Consider the following 17,363-nt stretch of genomic DNA (forward strand, 5'->3'; position numbering starts at 1 on the left):
TTTATAATAATAATAAAAAAGAATTTGCAGAACTTTTCACTGTAAAAGAGAGATTTTTGTCATCGTATTTCAATTCGAGGAATAAGAATTAAGCAACCCAAAGACACTTGTAAACTTCCCTCATTCTCTTTTATGAATGCTTAATTTTCTTTTATCCACTTTGTAATGTCCAAAAGGCAACGCATGCTGATGTTTAAGTGACAGTATAGTGGCGACATTATTGATTTCAGACATAACTCTGTAAAATTTGAGAGTTGGAAGTATAAAAATTAGCTGCTTACTACTTGCATGGAAATTCCAAATAAATATCCAAACCGAAACGCAAAAAGCATCCAGCAAGGTACATTCAAGACTATATAATTAGGTCGTCCTCCTTTTTTCTTCAAAAGGCAAAAGGTCCTGCAAGTTCGTGGAGTCTCAGGTTGGTGAATCAAATGAAACACCTTCAAGTTTAATTTACATCTTCTGACAGAAAAATCCCAGCAGCATTAGCTGCACCACTCGCACGCATGTTTTATCTTTTATCAGTATCACCATCTTCGTATATGAATATTTGAACCCAAATTTACAAGCCTGATACATAGTCCACCAGCATATTTAAACGGCAACGTTTTTTATTACCAATAACACTACAATTTACATTCATCTCCAACTTTCTGCAATTTACAGGGCTTACACCAGCATAAAATCTGGTCTTTACTCTTCTGTGAAAATATAAACTTCATCGTATCCCTTCCTGCAGTTACAGCACATGCAAAAAGTCCATAAATTCAACTGTTTATTATCTATAGAACAATCCACCTAACAGCATAGAGCTTACCCAGCCTTCCCACAATACGTTGGACTAAAATTGTAAATGAGATTGTCAAGGACCTTGCGAGCAGGTGGTCTGTTCAAAGACTTCCTAGCTTCACTGCAAACAGGAACATACAGGATTAAAATTTCTCTGATGTAGCATGATAAAACTTTAAGCTAGCTATCCACTTAAATGTCAAATTTTTAATTATGTTCTTTTTGACCTTTCCAGAGCACTACATACATATTTGGTAATTGAGTAATGATTGTACACCCAATCACTTACAAAGTGTCTAATCATGAGTCTGCAGCGTCTAATCTTGTTCTAGTTTTTTTTTTATTAAGTACTTTGTATATTCTAATTTAGACTATATCCAATCATGTGATGTAGCCTCATGGACATTAAAACAAAGTTGGGACTTGCAGTCAGTACGTGCATAAAATGTCAAAAATTCTAAAATTGCCTCGTCATATCTCCATGATTCTCTTTTTCTTTTTTCAAAAAGAAATCTGCAGCATATGATCAGTAGCATCTCGGCAACAAATCGAATTCTCACCTTACAAAAAAGTTTGCAACATGTTGAGTCACCTGAATCGCATCCTCGGAGTGTGGAATCATAGATAAACCCCATTCAAAAGCGTTCTTCTGCAATAGACAGTAGTAATAACTCCAAAATTCCAGCATAATATAAGAAAGCACGAAGCTAAATTTCATGTTTGAACCCATTTTTGTATGAACTGCAATTTTACACAGTTCAGAGAAAATTCACTTATTGTACGGTACAGCTTAATATTTATATAGCTCACAGCTGGGCTAAGACATAATCTGAAAAATCTACTTCATCCAATAAATCCTACAGCCCAATATATGTTCTTCTTTCTCTCATAAATCATAACAGTAAGGTTTATCCTACTAGTCATCTTTCCTCATATTATCCAAATACTCAACTAAATGTTTCTTATATCAACTGAAAAATTTCTCTCATCAAATTATGATAATATGGGAAGGGAGTGAGGAAAAAATAGAAGAATCAAACTATTGGACCATGCACATTAACAAATCCAAGCCATGCAATGGGTTATTTGAAGCATATAAAACAGTAAGTTACCTCTGGATGCCACTGGAAGGCTGTCACGGGATAGCTGAGAGCTTGTACAGTGGAGACATAAACCTAATAAGAATAGCAGAGATATTAGACTTATTTTAGCAGTGGGAAATGATAAGTTCATAACATAACAAAATAACTACATCCAGTACTTTGTTATCTGCATCCGCACTAGTAGTCAGTATCTTGAAGAAACCAGACAGATCCTGATTCTCTTGAAGTCGTTCTGGTGAGATACCATACTGTTGCAGTAGAAAATTAAAAGATCAGATGAAGAAATTGATCAGACATTCTTATTTGGGAAATTAAGACAAATGAGCAAAGCATCGGTGACATGTTCAAGAACTAGATTAACTCTAGTATCCTCGCTCGAGGAAAAAGGGTTGGCATCATCAGTTCACCACAATAAGGTCAACTTGTAACAAATATGAAAATCATAATACAGAAAGGGAAAAAATAGACCTTGAATCAAATAAACTAAAGCCTGAATAATGATCAAACTACAATTGACTACTTTTGACTAACTACACCAACTAGCTTTCAGTTAAATTTGTGGAATTTAAGCCCGGCAGTTTGCAAGATTCGTTTCAATTACAAGTTTCAAGACGAATTCAACAAGTTCCTATATCTAATTAAATCAGGAATTGACACTCATTTTACCTGACCTGAATGGAAATCTCCGTCACATGGGCATGGAATTTTAAGGCATGTAGGAAATTAAGGCATAAAAACACATTAAGAGGTGAAGCAAATCTTATTCATTTATTATTCATACCACATTGGCACTCTATTGCTATAATACATGGGAAATTTTTCCAATTGACCTTACACAGCTTGCCACTTAAGTTGCACATCTTAGCCTTTGAATTATGATAATCTCCACCATGGAGACAGCTTTCAAGGGTTTTATCAACTCAAGTCATCTTAAATATCAATAGAGGTATCAAGACCTCACAATTAAACAGCTATTTTAAGCGAATTATGTTCTTTATCTTTAGGCACATTCAAAACCATAAATTTAAGAAAGTCCAGATTACTACATCATAAAGAACCACCTGATAGAGGAGGACAATAGAAAACATATACTAATTGAGGGTGGTAATTAAATACCCAGCGTTCTAGCCATTCAAGCAAAATAAAGAATCAGATCCCCTTTCAAACCAAGAGTAACGAGACCAATCACCGAAGTCTATCTAAGAGATGAACAATATGTCATATACACTGCAATTTACCATGCCACCAAAATTACTGAACTTACATGATGGTTTTGCATGACGAGACAATCTGTACTCAACTTTTTAAGCAATCCTGGAGGGAATCTGCAAGAGATTATGAATATTAACTGGTAGCTTGCTTGGGGCATATAGATACTATGAAATTCTCTTACACTAAATCAGTACACAAGCTTTCATGTCAAATGTTAAACTTCATGGTGTAGGTCAATTAAATATGTAAACCATACAACTAGCACTGGTCCACCCTATCTCATGAGATGGCACTGCATATGAGTGCCCAATGCAATCTTCTGGTATCACTGATAACATCTACATCCATGCATTCCAATGAGATACTAGAAATCCAGGCTGAGTATGGCATGGATAACTAACACGATGGAGCATTAGAAAAGGAGGAGGAGGCAGTAAAGGACACAATTACAGAGAAAAAAGGGGGGAAATCGATATTTAACCTAAGAAAGTTTCCCAACTAAAATAAGAAGCTTTCGTTTCAGCTATTAGCCATACTTATCATGCAAAATTAGAGGATCATAATGCCATGTCCTATATCACAATTAATACCATGGTGATCTTAACTGATCTTTAATCAGTTCATGCAACACTGCTTCTCGCAAGGATGGTTCATAATCCAAATAAACAAAGAGAACTCAGAACCATTACCAGCATGGTACTCAAACTATTCAACAAACACATGAGAACATGCACGGAAGCAGGTTCCACAGAAAAACAACAATTTACTGAAATGGAATAAAGCATAGTTTGGAGGCCACTTAACCTGAAGTTTTATGTGATCATTAGCTTCAACATAGTAACTTCAGGTTCTTTACACACCAGTTTATAAATAAAAGGTGAGCCCAGATGCGCTTGAGGTGCAAGGCACACCAGGGCACGCCCTTGTGCCTTAACTAGCCAAAGGCAGCGAATGTATAAAGGTGTGTGCCTTGGTGCGCCCTTGACTTCCAGGCAAGAGGCTCTCAAGACGATCCTTTGCAACATTTGAACATCTTATCTGTAATTTTTATCTTAAGAAAAATAAAGTAGTGGAGAAATTCATTTTAGCTCTACAAATATTTTATGACACCACTACAAATTCACTCAATAAAATAAAAAGACTAAAAGAAAAAGAAAAAGAAGATTAAAAGAATAAAAAGATTTAGGGCAAAGAAGAGAAGAACAATCTAAAATAGAGAGCGGGCCATGTTAGAAAGGTGCATGCATGGTGTGCCTTGACTCCTAGGCGTGGCACTCTCAAGGCACGCCTTTGCAACAATTTTAATATCTTATCTATAGTTTTTTTCTTAAATAAAGTAATGAAAAAATCCAGCCATTAACTTTACATTTAATAATAGCATATAATAAACCCTACCACATCAAATTCTCTCAATCAAAAAACAAAAAAAAAAGAAGATAAAAAGAAAAAAGAAAAACCTGGGGCAAAAAAGAGAAGAATGACAAAAAAAAGCAGCTGCTCAAGAACAAAAAGAAGCTAATCTCTTCCAACCGATCTCTGGCATGTAAGCACTTTTTTTTCTCTCCTTTCTGATCTCCTTTTCTTCTTTTCCTTTCTTTCTCTTCTACATAAGAGGCATTTTCTTTTTACAAATTATTGCTGATTTATTCTTTCATAGCAACTATGTCAAATTTTCTAGGGCTTGTCATTGATTTTTATTTTCTTTTTCATATATTTTTATTGGGCTTGTTATTGATTTTTATTTTATTTCATAAATTGTTCTTCAGTTTATTGTTAAACACTATTTTTTGCAATTAGATACTATTGTATGCCTTTCATTTTCTTAATTCTACTGCTTAATTCTGTAGCCTTAAGTACATCGTTTATATGTTGAATTTTGGGCTTGCTATTTTTAATTCTTTATTTTGATATATTGTTGAATTTGTGATTAAAAATTGATATATACTTGAATCATTTTCAAAGTCACATCACTGAACTATTGCTTTTAAATGCATTTTTAATATGCTGGCTTTTGTTGGGTTGGATAACTTCTAGCATTTTGACACATCTATGTTTATTTCAATTTTGCAACCTATTAATATTTGCATCACGGAAGCTAATGCTAATATGACTTCTGTCGCTTCTACAAATAGTTGACATATTTGGAAATGCTCATAGCGCACAAACGCCCAAAGGGGGTTCTAAAGCACAGACGCAAGGCACAGACGCATGCCTGACAAGCACAAAGCGCAAAAAAATAAATACAATTCAAAAAATAACAAAAGAAAAATTATTATTACTCAAAATACAATCATGACAAAAATAAACACATAAAAATTAACAATAGAAATTTCTAAATCCGAAACATGTAAGGTTCCTAATCCTAGTAGTATTTCCATCTTGGATCTTTTAATTGACTATTTGTAGAAGCAATAGAAGCCATACCAGCATTAGCCTCCATGATGCAAATCAATGTAGTTAAAAGAAAAAGGCGCTCAATTACAAAAAAAAAAAAAAGGCTCGCCTAAATAAGGTAAGACACAAAATTCTTAAAAGAATTAATAAAAATATAATAGGCCAAAAAACATAAATTTTTAGAAAACAAAATCCACTGACGGTCAAAGCTCATAAAACGACACTTTACACAAAAAATGAGACTTTAATCCATAACATTAAAAGAATATATATGGAGTTATTAGAGAATCTATTACTTAAAACAAATAATAGCAAATAGCAGGAGAAAAAAAAAAAAAACAAAAGAAAGTAGCTAAAGACTTTGGTGGAATTAAAAAGTTAGAGTGTATCCAATAATAACTTTAAAAAGATTATGAAAGAGCTGTGGGTATCCAGTACTGATTTTTAAAAACTTTAAAAAAGTTTATGGAAATCAAAGGGGTATATCAATTACAACTTTTTAAAGCATATAAATGTAAATTGGTATTCAAAAAGTCATTGACTTTTATAGACAGATATTTATATACTTTGAATGACTTCTTATGTAGTGGTATAAATACAAAAATCAATAATTCTCACTTCTCCTATAGATTTCAATAGACTTTTTCTAAAAACTTATCTTTCTTCTTCTCAAATTTTCCTGCATCATTATCACCATTCTTCTTCTCAATATTTTCCATCTTAATAAGAAAATGAGAGATCGGTTTATAGTCAAGAAGTTAAAAATTAATGATTAATAGTATCTTCTTGAACTTACAAATATTTAAAAAAAATTGACCAAAACTTTTTAATTTAATTTCAGGTGGGGACTCAATAAAAATATGAATTTTAAGTGAATAGTCTAGCGATCTTTTAAGGATTGTTTTGAACAAACTATCCTACCATAAGACTTATGTTTTATTAAGAAGGCCATTTGGATAATTGTTTCTATTGGTGAGGGATGATTGTTGGAGTTTAGGTATTTATTGAACACGTAATGCACAAAAAATAACGAGTATAACATGAATTTGGTGGTCTAATTCGAACAACTCATGCCATGACCAAATCTTTTAAGAAATATTTATTGTTCTTGACAAAAAAAAAATAGTGTTCATATTATGAGGTAGGAATTTAAGTAGATCTAGATTTGACACAATAACGAAATGAAGTTTGTTACTTGTGTATGAAGTTGCAGATAACATTATGTGAAACAATAGTTGAATTAGACATAGAAAAGAGAGAAGCTTAAAATAGTAAGAACATAATGATTAAATTCATTTTTAAATTATTGAATAATAGAGAAATAATAGTCTGTGAAAATTAACGAAATGAATAAAAGACTATCAATATCTATAAAAGTTTAAGTAAAGTTTGTGAAAGTCATTCATAAATTCATGAACTCTATAGAAGTCATAAAACATTCATGAATTCACTAAAAGTAACTCACATTAATAAAGTCTATAAATGTCTTGAAAAGTCTTAATTGAATACACCCTCTTAAAAGAAAACATATGGAGTTACTTAGAAGTCTAATACTTAAAACTAATAATAGCAAATAGCATAAAAACAAAAGAAAACAAAATATACCCCAAAAAAAAAAAATTAAAAGAAAAAGGGCAACCAATTTTAAGACTTCTCTTATTTTATTATGCCTAGGTTTTAAAAGATTGTTTTAACCTAAGTAGTGCCCAATTAGTTAAGAAAAACAAAACCAGACACTTGTAAAGTATAGCTTGAGGGGAAAAAAATAGTCTCTTCTTAAATGAAGCACAGCAAAAACTATTAAAAGCACAACACTGTTTTAGTGCCTCACTTGTGTGCCTATGTGCACAAGGTGAGCTGAGCGCTTTTTACTACATTCATGCAAATATAAAATAGATTGCAAAATTAAAATAAACATAAATATATTTAAATATTAACAAGTTATGCAATCCAATATAATTCACATATTAAAAATACATTTAATGCTAAAAGTAACAACTCATAGTGTGATTTTAAGAAAGTACATAAACATACAGCAGTATTTAACCATAAATTTAACAATATATCAAAGTAAAAGAAAAATAAAAATAGCAACCCCAAAATAAAATTCTATTTATGCTAAAACATAAAAATGAAGTAATAAAAAAATTTAAAAAGAAAAAAATAAAGAAAGTCATACAGCAGTAGCATAGAATAGCATTTATAAACTCAACAATATATGAAAACAAAATAAAAATCAATAACAAGAAGCCCAAGAAATTTCGACACAATAATAATATAGTTTTTGATATAAAAGAATAAATCAGCAAACAATTTTGAAGAAAAAATGAGAAAAATAAAAATTGTTGCTCATCTAGAGGAGAAAGGAAAAGAGAAAGGAGAATAGGAAAGAGACAGGATCGGATGTAAAATTCATGAAAAAGACGATAAAAAAAAAAAAAAAAAAAAGAAAAAGAAAATGATTACACACCAGAGATCAGCTTCTTTGTGTCCTTGAGCAGCTGCATATTTCTTTCTTTTACTCGTTCTCCTCTTCTTTGCCATAAATCATTTTTTTCTTTTAATCTTCTTTTGTTTTTGTTTATCTGTTAATCTTTTTTTATTATTATTGAGACAATTTGGTGTAGGGCTTGTCATAAGGTATTTTTAATCTAAAATAAATTGCTAAATTTTTCAATTACTTTATTTAAAAAAAAAATGCATATAAGATATTGAAACTCTTATAAAGGCACACCTTTGCCTAGATGTCAAGGCACACATGCATACCCCTTTGTGACATCAGCAACCTTTGGCTGGTCAAGGTGCAAGGATATGTGCCTGAGGTGTGCCTTTAACAACTATGGCAGTCGATCAAAAGATTCAGGATGGAAGTATTACTAGAATTAGGAGCATTATATGTTTTGGATTTAAAACCTTTATTGTTAAGTTTATTATGTGTTACTATGACTGTGTTTGGATTACTACTAATTTTTGGTTATTCTAAAATTTTTATTATGCGGCTTACGGCTATCAAGCATGCGCTTACACCTTGTGCCTTGCTCTAAGAGCCCTTTGCACCTTTATGAGCCTCTGATGACTAGAAGCGGTATAATATAGGACATGAAAAGTTAAAAATTCTACAGTTTATAAACTACAAGTATAGATATCTAACAATTGAAAAATCTAATAAAATTAATTGCACAAAGATAATTTAAATTGAGGTGGCATAATTAGATAATCTAGTGCAATGCTTCATCTTCTCATATTCAGGTGGGACCCACATATGAAATAAAACTGTAATTCCTATGTGAATGTGAAAAGAAAAGGTACAAATGCATCAAAAGCACAAAATAATTCATGGAAATGGTAAAAAAAGTTCCATTAAAAATTAAAATGAGATCAAGACAGTGGAAGAAAGGACCGGTAACATTATTTAAGGACATTTGATATTCAAACCTTATTTGGTTTTCAGAATAAGAGAAAGTGAATGGAGACTTATTCCTATTCTAGGGTTCTAATGCCTAATCCATTTGCAAATTACTAGCATTTTTCTCTTAGTATGCTAACCAAAGGCCAATATGGCAATAAAAGCTTAGTCTATCATTCCCAATAACCAATTAATACCTTAGGGGTATTTGGTTATGGTAATTATAAAAGACCGTGATTATCTATTAGTGAGGTTCAATGGTTGTATATAAGCACGACATGAAGGAAACGCAGAAAGAGAAACCTCAGGCGCTGTAATTATCATTTATCAATCAAAAGGATCAGCACTATTTATAAGCTACTTACACAGTACTCTTACCAAATTCATTAATGGGCTCCTATAGAATTTAGAATTTGACTATGCTCATAATATGGTATAGAAAAAGAAAAGCTGAATTTTTTGTTAAGCAAAAAAAGAAATGTCACAATATATATACCTCTGAAACACAGTTCCCTCTATATTTATGTTTCCCATAAATTGAAGTGTAGAAGCCTGATCTGCTGCGTTAAAAGATTCCAGAATGTTCCTGTCCTATTATCAAGAAGAGAACAAAAAATTTCAGTTTATAACACCAAATAATAGAGAAAAAGAAGCACTGGAAAACAATTTTCTTTAAGCATAAAGAAATAGCAATCAAAATAACTCCCACCAACAGGAGTTTGATCATACAAGAAAAGGACTACTTGACACTTCGAGTTGAAGAATGACCGACAGAATACAAGTATAATGTTAATGTTTCAGCATATTTTCATCAGAGATACAAACTGTTTGTAATTGATGATAAAAGGTTGGGTAAATTGCACAGACCCTCCCTCAACTGGACCTAGTATCACAAAAGTCCCTAAATCTCAATTTGTATCACTAAACCTCTTGGACTTTAATTTAAGTATCACTAAACCTCCTACCGTCCAACCCCATTAGACAGATGGATGGAAAGCTGACGTGGCACGACACCTCAACTATTATTTAACAAAAAAGAATTTGAACTCATTAAATTGGACGGATCAGCTCATTAATGAATTCCAAGCTCATGCGAGTTTGCTTGCACATTACTCTTACCACTCTTCCTCTCTTCTCTTCCATTCCTTCTCTCCTCTCTTGCACCCATTCTGTCTCATCTGTTTCACTCATTTAAATTTTGCAAATATAATCATCATTCACATCTTTTATTACATCATTAATTTAATTATATTTATCTTTAGATTATTGGGTTTCATCTAATTTCACAAATTTATAAGGAATTGAACTCCATAACTTTTTTTCTAAGATTCACCTCGCGCATCTTAGTTACTATTTTCTTTTTTGGTTTTAAAAAAAAAATCAACAAAATTTTTAAGAAGCGGAAGACAAAAAAAAAAAAGAGAGGTCTTGCAGAAAAATGGCTTTCTTCACTAGATTCAATAGATTCTAATCCTCTTCCACTAGTTGAAGTAATAAAATACCAATGTCTTTTTCCAGAACCCATGAGTTAAAATATGACAAACACCACAATTCTCTTACGGACAAAGACTAAAAGAGCCATTCATGTCAAGAGAACAAGAAATGATTGTGCCATGGAATCTTAATAGCTCATTACTATCATCAAGGCAACATGAATGTTTTGCGGGCAATTTGCTAGCTTTGATCTTAACCAGTTCTCTGTATTCTTCAAATTGAGCAATGGTCACTTGCATGTTATGGACTTTAAGAGAGAATGAACAATGGCAATATTTTGTTGCTGGAAATTTGATGAGAGAGAATGAGCGCAAGAGAGAAACGAAGGAGTGGAACAAAAGAGAGAGGAAAAGTGGTAAGGGTAATGTGCAAGTGTACTCATGTGAGCTTGGGATTCATTAATGAGCTTATATATCTAATGTAATGAGTTAGGAGTTTTTTCTTGTTTTTAATAGTTAAGGTGTCGTGCCGTGTCAGCTTTCATCCATTAGTTTAAAGGTATTAGACGGCAGGGGGTTTAATGATACCCTAGTTAAAGTTCAACAGGTTTAGTAATACAAATTGAAATTTAGGAACTTTTGTGATACTAGGTCCAAAGTTGAGGGACAATATGTGCAATTTACCCTAAAAAATTTACATGTTTTAACTTGTAAACCTAATAGCCAAAGTTTCAAAATGAAAAATGATTGAGAGAATACAAATATATTGTCGCAGCATATTTTCACTAGGGATGGAAATTGTCCATACTGATGATAGAAAATATGGCTTTCTGAGATTGTATAACAAGTAGCTAAAGTTTCAGGAAACCTATTTATCATAACATCAACATACCATCACCATTATTCTAGGCCATAAAGAACATGTCAACTTTTGCACAGAATACCTAGACTAACGATGCCGCCTAAGTTTTATCTCCTTGCCATTTTTCAAATCATTTAGAAACCAAGATAAGGAAACCAGTATAGTTCCCTTGAAAAGGACTGGCTTTTGACACAATTAAGAAAAGAAAAGTGAAAGCAAAAGGAGATGACAGCTGCAATAAATATAAATGAAAAAACTGATAAAAATTATCAAACGGAGACAGAATACCTTGCTAATGATCATTGTCAAAAGTTCAAAACCTAAGCAGATGGCGTACAATGGAAAATGGTATCCTGCATCATTCTTGTCTAAAACTTTCTGCAAGTAATGTATAATTAAATTATTTCCTGCTAATGTGGATAAGAAAAACTGATAGTGCAGTGTTTACCATGTTATGTTAATATATTCCAAATGTGCAGATGCATGCATGAGATAGTTGTACACAAAGCAGGTTTCTGCTGAAAATATTATTTTAGTTTAGCCACTGCAACCTTAACTAGAGATGAAAAATAAAGATCTAAATTACTAATTAAATCACTTTTTAACAATTTTACCCAATTATTTCAAACTTTTACAATACATACCTATGTTTTCAATTTATTTTCAAAAATACTTTTCGGCAACAATTTTTGAAATTTTACAATGACAAAAAGGACGTGACAACTCAATTCTGCTTAATAACATGAAAATTAGTGAGCAAATAAAAAATGTGTTGCACTTAGATATAAAATATGTGAAAGAATGCACATATGTGAAAATTTTAATGGTCATGTTATTAAGCTTAGGATAATTATCTTTGTTGATTTATAATTATTATTCTTTTAATAAGCAGAATCAACTTCCCATATCTTCCTTTTTACCGTGAAATTTCAAAAATTATCATCAAAAATTATTTTTGAAAAAAAATTAAAAGAATGGATACTAATTTTAAAAATTTTGAAACAATTGGATAGAATTGTTAAAAAAGTGTAAAGTTCAGGATTTTATTTGTAATTAGGCTAAAATTAAATTAGTTGCTTTTACATTCAGGGATTGCAACATTAAAACATACTAGCTCCCAAACAAAGAGTATAAAAGTATCCTACAATAAGAAAACAAAATAAAAAAGAGTACATGTTGGACAGTAGAACATGATGAAATAGAATTCTAGAATGCCTTGTTATAAACTTTCAAAATTAATTCAACGAGTTGTCTTGTCAGACTTCATTCAACTTCTAAAGCAAAGGAAACAAACTTTACTAGAGAAACAGACTTCCATAATTATAAAAAGAACTGGGATAAAAGAGCATAAAGGTTAGACATGCCAAAGTTGGGGAAACAGTTTTCCAAGAAATGCCACTTATTATGGATTTGGAGCCAAATAGACAACTAATTTAATTGAAGTAGAAGAATCACATTTGTTTCCTTATTCTATTTAATTTAAGTTCAATGAATCATGCTGTTCAACAGCTTGCAAACTAATGCCATAAATGGTTGAGCTGAACTCATCTGGCATCCACAGCTCAATGAATGACTGGGCCATGCTCAAATAAACCCTATCATAATCGAACAGACCAAAAAGGGACAGATCACGCATAGAGACTGAACGCCATTCAACAATGTCCACCTTCAAATCCACAAGGATATAAGAATCCCTCCAGTAGAAGTCCCCACAACTTCCCAGCCAACTGCAATCCATGTCTCAATTCAAAAGTGAAATAGTTCGTTAAACCCATCAAATTAATCCAACATGCGTCTTCACTGATTCAAAGTTATTCACAAATAACACTTCATTTTCCCCATTTGATTGACCAATGACCACTTTTGGCAATTTTGACAGATCAAAAAAATCTCCTCCTTTTAAACCGTGACAAGCCATTCAAAACATAGCAATTGCATGGGCTATTGGATAATATAGACCTCGCATACTGTAAGTGCACCTTGAAGACATCAGGTCAAATTCCATCACTCAATTACACGTTGAGTGCATCATTACTTCACCACCTATACCGCTCACAGATCCAGAGAAGCAAGAAATACAACAAATAGGGACAATCCCAGATAAGCTATTACAAGAATTTAACTAATGACCACATTATTTAATTCTTTCTTCTTTCAAAGGCAACCATTTCAATGTGTGTGCTTACCGTAGGTGATAGGGCATATGTTCTGCCACAGATACAAACTCAAATTGCTTCATGCTGTTAATGGCTGCCAGAACTACTTGCATATATTGACAAATAGATTACCGAAGGGATACAAAAGAATCTCTACCTTAAAAATCGCCTTCACAATGTCATAGTATAAACCGTTTTTAGCCCAACCTCCAGTGAAAAGCACTCCATTCACCAGATTGAGCTTCTGCAACACAACACCATATACCAACAACAAAGTGAATAGTGTTATACGAAATAAAGCAGAAAATAACAAACACCCAAAATTTCATGGCCAATGAATACGAGATTATTGTGAAGAACTACAAGTAAGTTCCTGATTTTGCAATCTTGCAGCTATTAAAAAAAATATATATATCAGTCTTGCAGCAGTTCAACTACCTCGAAAAGAATATCAGGAGGCTCATTATAAATAAGAGGAATAACACGAGCGCCGGCCGATTCAACAAATTTCACATAAGAAGCAGCTATATAAGACGCATTCGTGGCGTTACTGAGCCTCCCAGACGCACCGTCACCAGGATGGCTTACGATTCCAATGACGGGTCTGTAATTGAGCTTAGGGTCAGGAGCAAGACACCTCGGCACGGGCTCATCGTCTAACTGAGAGGGTAGAAGAATATTACTGTTATTACTATTAATATTGGAACGAGACGCCTTGGCTAAGCTAAGTTCTTTAGAAAGTGAAATCAGAATTGGAATCCAAAGGTAATTCCACATGTCGCTGGGAGTGGAAGAAGATGAGGGAGGGGACGGGAGGGCGACGGCGTCGTTTGAGAGGTCGGAGGAGGGGCGAATGGAAGGAGTGGAAGAGGAATTAGAGAGCGAGTGTGAGGGCATTTTGAGGAATTGGAAAGAACGAGAGAAGGAAGAAGATAGGGTTTGTATTGGAAGAAGAAGAAGAAAGAAAAGTCATGAGAGCTACAGTGTGAAGGTGGGTATTTGACATTGAAGAGAGATAGAAAAAGGCCGGCTGTATAACGCCGGGCTGCAGGGAAAACGAAGTGAGCAAGCACGGCAATCTGGACAAAAAGTAAAAAGAGGAACAATAGGTTTGGCTAAATGTTACGTCAGGGTAACAGGTGTCAAGCGACCATGGATTTCAATTAAGGTATGAGAAATTTGTGAAAAAGAAAAAAGTTAAAATACGCCCTCAAATTTGTGCCAAAAAAGTATGATGTCCACTTTATTAATAAATTAATTTTAATAATGTAAATTATTTTATTAATGTAATAAAAAATAAAATAACTAAAAAAATAAAATTAGTATTCCAAATATTTATAATATTTCTAACTATTTATTAATTATAAGTTTTATTTAAATATAATATATACTAATTTCATAAAAATAAATATATTAATAGAATTTTTTATGTAATTTTTTTAAAAAAATTTCTAGTTTTATTAAATTTTAATTATTTATTATTCTCTTTTTTTTTCATAAATGAGTTAAAACTTCAGTGGTTGTTTATTCTACAATTAATTTAACTAATATAAACTAAGAGATATATAATAATAAATATTGATTATGGATTAGTATAATTAATAAATTATGATTTAATCAATCATAATAAGGTAATATATAAAAAAATTTACTATAAATTGTTCATTTTTAATTTGATATATATATAAAATACTTTAGTAACTAAAATTTATTATTTATTATTGATAATAAAATAAAATATAATTATTGCTAAAATTTAAAACTATAAATAATTTTAGCATAATTTTCATTCTACGATGTTGATCTAAATTCAGCTCTTTCTTTTTAAATAGATTCACCTCTGTATTATATTTATGAATCCATTAACTAAATTATTAGATTTGATTAAAATAACAATTTATTAAATTCAAAGTCATAAGCATTTTTAATATTAAAAAGTGAAATTTTTAAATTATATTATTTTTATAAATAAAAGAACCCATAAGGCTCTGCAAAGATTAAGTGTTGTTAGAGAGAACTGATCGAGGACCCCAGAAATTTCAGGACGATGTTGTATGTAACTCGGGAGGATTTTTAGCCCCCACAATATACCTATAGTAATTTATTTAGACATTTATGCCATCACGTTATTCGCATACTATTTTGGTTGCATTTTCATTATCAACGAAAAGGAATTTAGCACGCTCTTTTGCTTTTTGAATTTTTTTACCTTGAAAACGACATCAACTAGGTTTAACCTAGTTGCAATATTGTTGTTCATTGAGTTAGCTTTCTGAAGGGATCCCAGAAACTTCAAGATGATGGTGTACATCATTTAAGAGAAGTTTTAGCCCCTGCGATATACCTACGGAAAGCTTATTTCGACACATATGTCCTCCCGCTATCTGTTGATTGTGTTTTCATTATCGATGAAAGGGAATCATAATTTACAGCCAGTAATTAGCCAAGCTCTACTACTTTTTGGCTATTTTTCACATTGAAAACGGTATTAACCAGATTTCACCTAGTTGTGACACTATATTTAATTGAGTTAACTTTCCGACAGTATCTTGCAGGGCTCATAACTCCTCCTAGATCATCATACAGGGCCCTGCAAAGATTAGCTATTATAAGAAGGAGCTAATGTAGGATCCCAGAAATTTTAAGATGACGATGTACATGGTCCAAGAGAAGCTTTAGCCCCCACGAGATACCTACAGAAAGTTTATTTCGACACCTATACCTTCCTGCTATTCATTTCTTATTTCGGTTTCATTTTTATTATCGACGAAAGGGAATCATAATCTACAGCTTATAATTAGCCAAGCTCTACTGCTTTTTGGCTATTTTTGCCCTAAAAATGACACCGACTAACTTTCACCTATTTATAATGTTGTTATTCACTGAGTTAGTTGTTTGATGGTATCTTGCAAGATCTGTAACTCTTCCCGAATCACTGTATAGGGCCCCGTGAAAATTAAGTATCGTCTAAGGAAGCCGATGGGGACTCCAAAAACTTCAAGACAATGATGTAACTCCTCCCAGATCATCATATAAGGCCTTGTGAAGTATAGGTGTCATCAGAGGGATCTGATCGGGGATCCCAAAAACTTTAGAACAACATTGTACATGATAAAGAAAGGGTTTTAGCCCTCGCAAGAAACCTACAGAAAGCTTTCAATACCTATGTCCTCCCACTATCCGTGTACTATTTTAGTTACATTTTCATTATTGATGAAAAAGAATCATAATTTACAACTGGTAATCAACTGAGCTCTATTGCTTTTTGGCTATTTTTAACCCTAAAAATGGCATCAACCAGGTTATACCATGTTTTAATGTTGTAGTACATTATATCTGCTTTCCAACGGTATCTCACAAGGCCCGTAACTCCTCTTAAATCATCTTATAAGACTCTTCAAACTTTAGGTGCCATCAGATAGACCTGATCGGGGATCTTAGTAACTTCATGATGATGTTGTATGTGATCTGTGAGGAATTTTAGCCCCTGCGAGATACCTATAGAAAGCTTATTTTGGTAATCAAACCCTCATATTATTCGTGTACAATTTTGGTAGCATTTTTATTATTAACGAAAGGGAATCATAATCTACAACTGGTAATCACCCAAGCTTTGCTGCTTTTTGGCTATTTTCAACCTTAAAAATTGCATCAACTAGGTTTCACCTAATTGTGAAGCTATTGCTCTTGCAAGGCCTGTAACTCTTACCAGATCATCATAAAAGGCCCCATGAAGTTTAAGTGTCATCGGACGGACCCTATAGTGGACTCAAGAAACTTCAAGATAACGTTGTATGTGATCCGAGATGAGCTTTAGCCCTCACAAGATACCTGCGAAAAGCTTATTTTGAAACTTTTGCCAGAATGGCTATACATTTGCAAAACTAGAGGAGGTTGACTATGTGGGTAATGCTTTGAGGCAATAAAACAACTCCTATAGCAACACTTATAATCTAGGGTGGAGAAATCATTCAAATTTCTCTTGAGAGAATCATAATGAGCAGA

At 32.5% G+C, this 17,363-nt stretch overlaps 1 protein-coding gene across 1 annotated transcript; it reads right to left on the reverse strand.

The window, feature by feature from the left end:
- Window positions 1-261: 261 nt before the first annotated feature.
- Window positions 262-14,468, reverse strand: LOC8288177 (gamma-glutamyl hydrolase 2). Its single transcript, XM_002524477.4, has 10 exons — window positions 13,797-14,468; window positions 13,516-13,602; window positions 11,491-11,580; window positions 9,404-9,498; window positions 3,160-3,220; window positions 2,054-2,143; window positions 1,905-1,967; window positions 1,353-1,441; window positions 821-913; window positions 262-736 (listed from the first exon to the last, which is right to left on the reverse strand). The coding sequence occupies exons 1-10, from the start codon at window positions 14,253-14,255 to the stop codon at window positions 697-699; spliced, it is 1,167 nt and encodes a 388-aa protein (XP_002524523.1). The 5' UTR covers window positions 14,256-14,468; the 3' UTR covers window positions 262-696.
- Window positions 14,469-17,363: the final 2,895 nt, after the last annotated feature.

The sequence above is a fragment of the Ricinus communis genome, chromosome 9 (assembly GCF_019578655.1).
Source record: "Ricinus communis isolate WT05 ecotype wild-type chromosome 9, ASM1957865v1, whole genome shotgun sequence".
NCBI lineage: Eukaryota > Viridiplantae > Streptophyta > Magnoliopsida > Malpighiales > Euphorbiaceae > Ricinus > Ricinus communis.

Excerpts from the sequence above, each read along its gene's own strand:
- LOC8288177 (XM_002524477.4), bottom strand. The coding sequence starts at position 14,255 with ATGCCCTCACACTCGCTCTCTAATTCCTCTTCCACTCCTTCCATTCGC. Across the intron at positions 3,221-9,403 it reads GAGGGAACTGTGTTTCAGAG|ATTCCCTCCAGGATTGCTTA; the intron begins GTATATATATTG and ends AATCTCTTGCAG. Across the intron at positions 914-1,352 it reads GTTGCAAACTTTTTTGTAAG|TGAAGCTAGGAAGTCTTTGA; the intron begins GTGAGAATTCGA and ends TCCTGTTTGCAG.